The sequence below is a fragment of the Eimeria mitis genome, genomic scaffold, assembly GCF_000499745.2.
Source record: "Eimeria mitis Houghton genomic scaffold, Emh_scaff7235, whole genome shotgun sequence".
Lineage (NCBI taxonomy): Eukaryota > Apicomplexa > Conoidasida > Eucoccidiorida > Eimeriidae > Eimeria > Eimeria mitis.
The window spans coordinates 264-866 of NW_013575281.1; the positions used below are offsets into that span (position 1 = coordinate 264).

The window sequence follows — 603 nt, forward strand, 5'->3', positions numbered from 1 at the left end:
GTGTGTGTAGTATATAGACATAGACCTGAGCTGCTGCTTCGATGCAGCAGCTAGCTGTCTCCCTGCAGCAGAGATTGTCTCCTTTCGTTTGTCTCCTTCTCTTCTTGCTGTTGTGGGGCCCCCAGCAGCACGCAGCTACCACCTCCTACTGTCTCCTTTCTTCACCAGCAGCAGCAGCAGCAACAGCAGCAGCAGCAGCAGCAGCAACAGCAGCAGCAGCAGGAGCAGCAATGCTTACTCTTCTTCAGCAACAGCAGCAGCGACAAAAGAAGCAGCAGCAGGATCAACAGCACAAGCACCACCAGCAGCACCAGCAGCAGCACCAGCAGCACCAGCAGCAGCAGCAGCAGCAACAGCAGCAGGAGCAGCAGCAGGAGCAGCAGCAGGAGTGCATGCATTTGCTGCTGGAGGTTTGGGGCTTTTTGAAAGTAATTTTGCTGCTGCATTGGGGTGTATCCGCAGCAAAAAAGAATTTGTGTTAGCAGCAGCAACACTCATACTCAGCGATCCCCTCAATCTATACACAAAGGTAAACCAGCAGCAGCAGCAGCAGCAGCAGCAGCAGCAGCAGCAGCAGAAGCAGCAGCAGCAGCAGCAGCAGCA

The 603-nt window shown here is 54.6% G+C and overlaps 1 protein-coding gene across 1 annotated transcript in view; it reads left to right on the forward strand.

Moving 5' to 3' along the window:
• Nucleotides 1–230: 230 nt before the first annotated feature.
• The window catches only part of EMH_0090730 (uncharacterized protein), a gene marked incomplete at both ends in the record, with an annotated part of 1,938 nt that continues 1,565 nt past the window's right edge, over nt 231–603 (forward strand). Inside the window, one exon of the mRNA XM_013501633.1 lies at nt 231–428. Coding sequence (XP_013357087.1) covers nt 231–428 — 198 coding nt within the window. The remainder of the gene's footprint in view (nt 429–603) is intronic.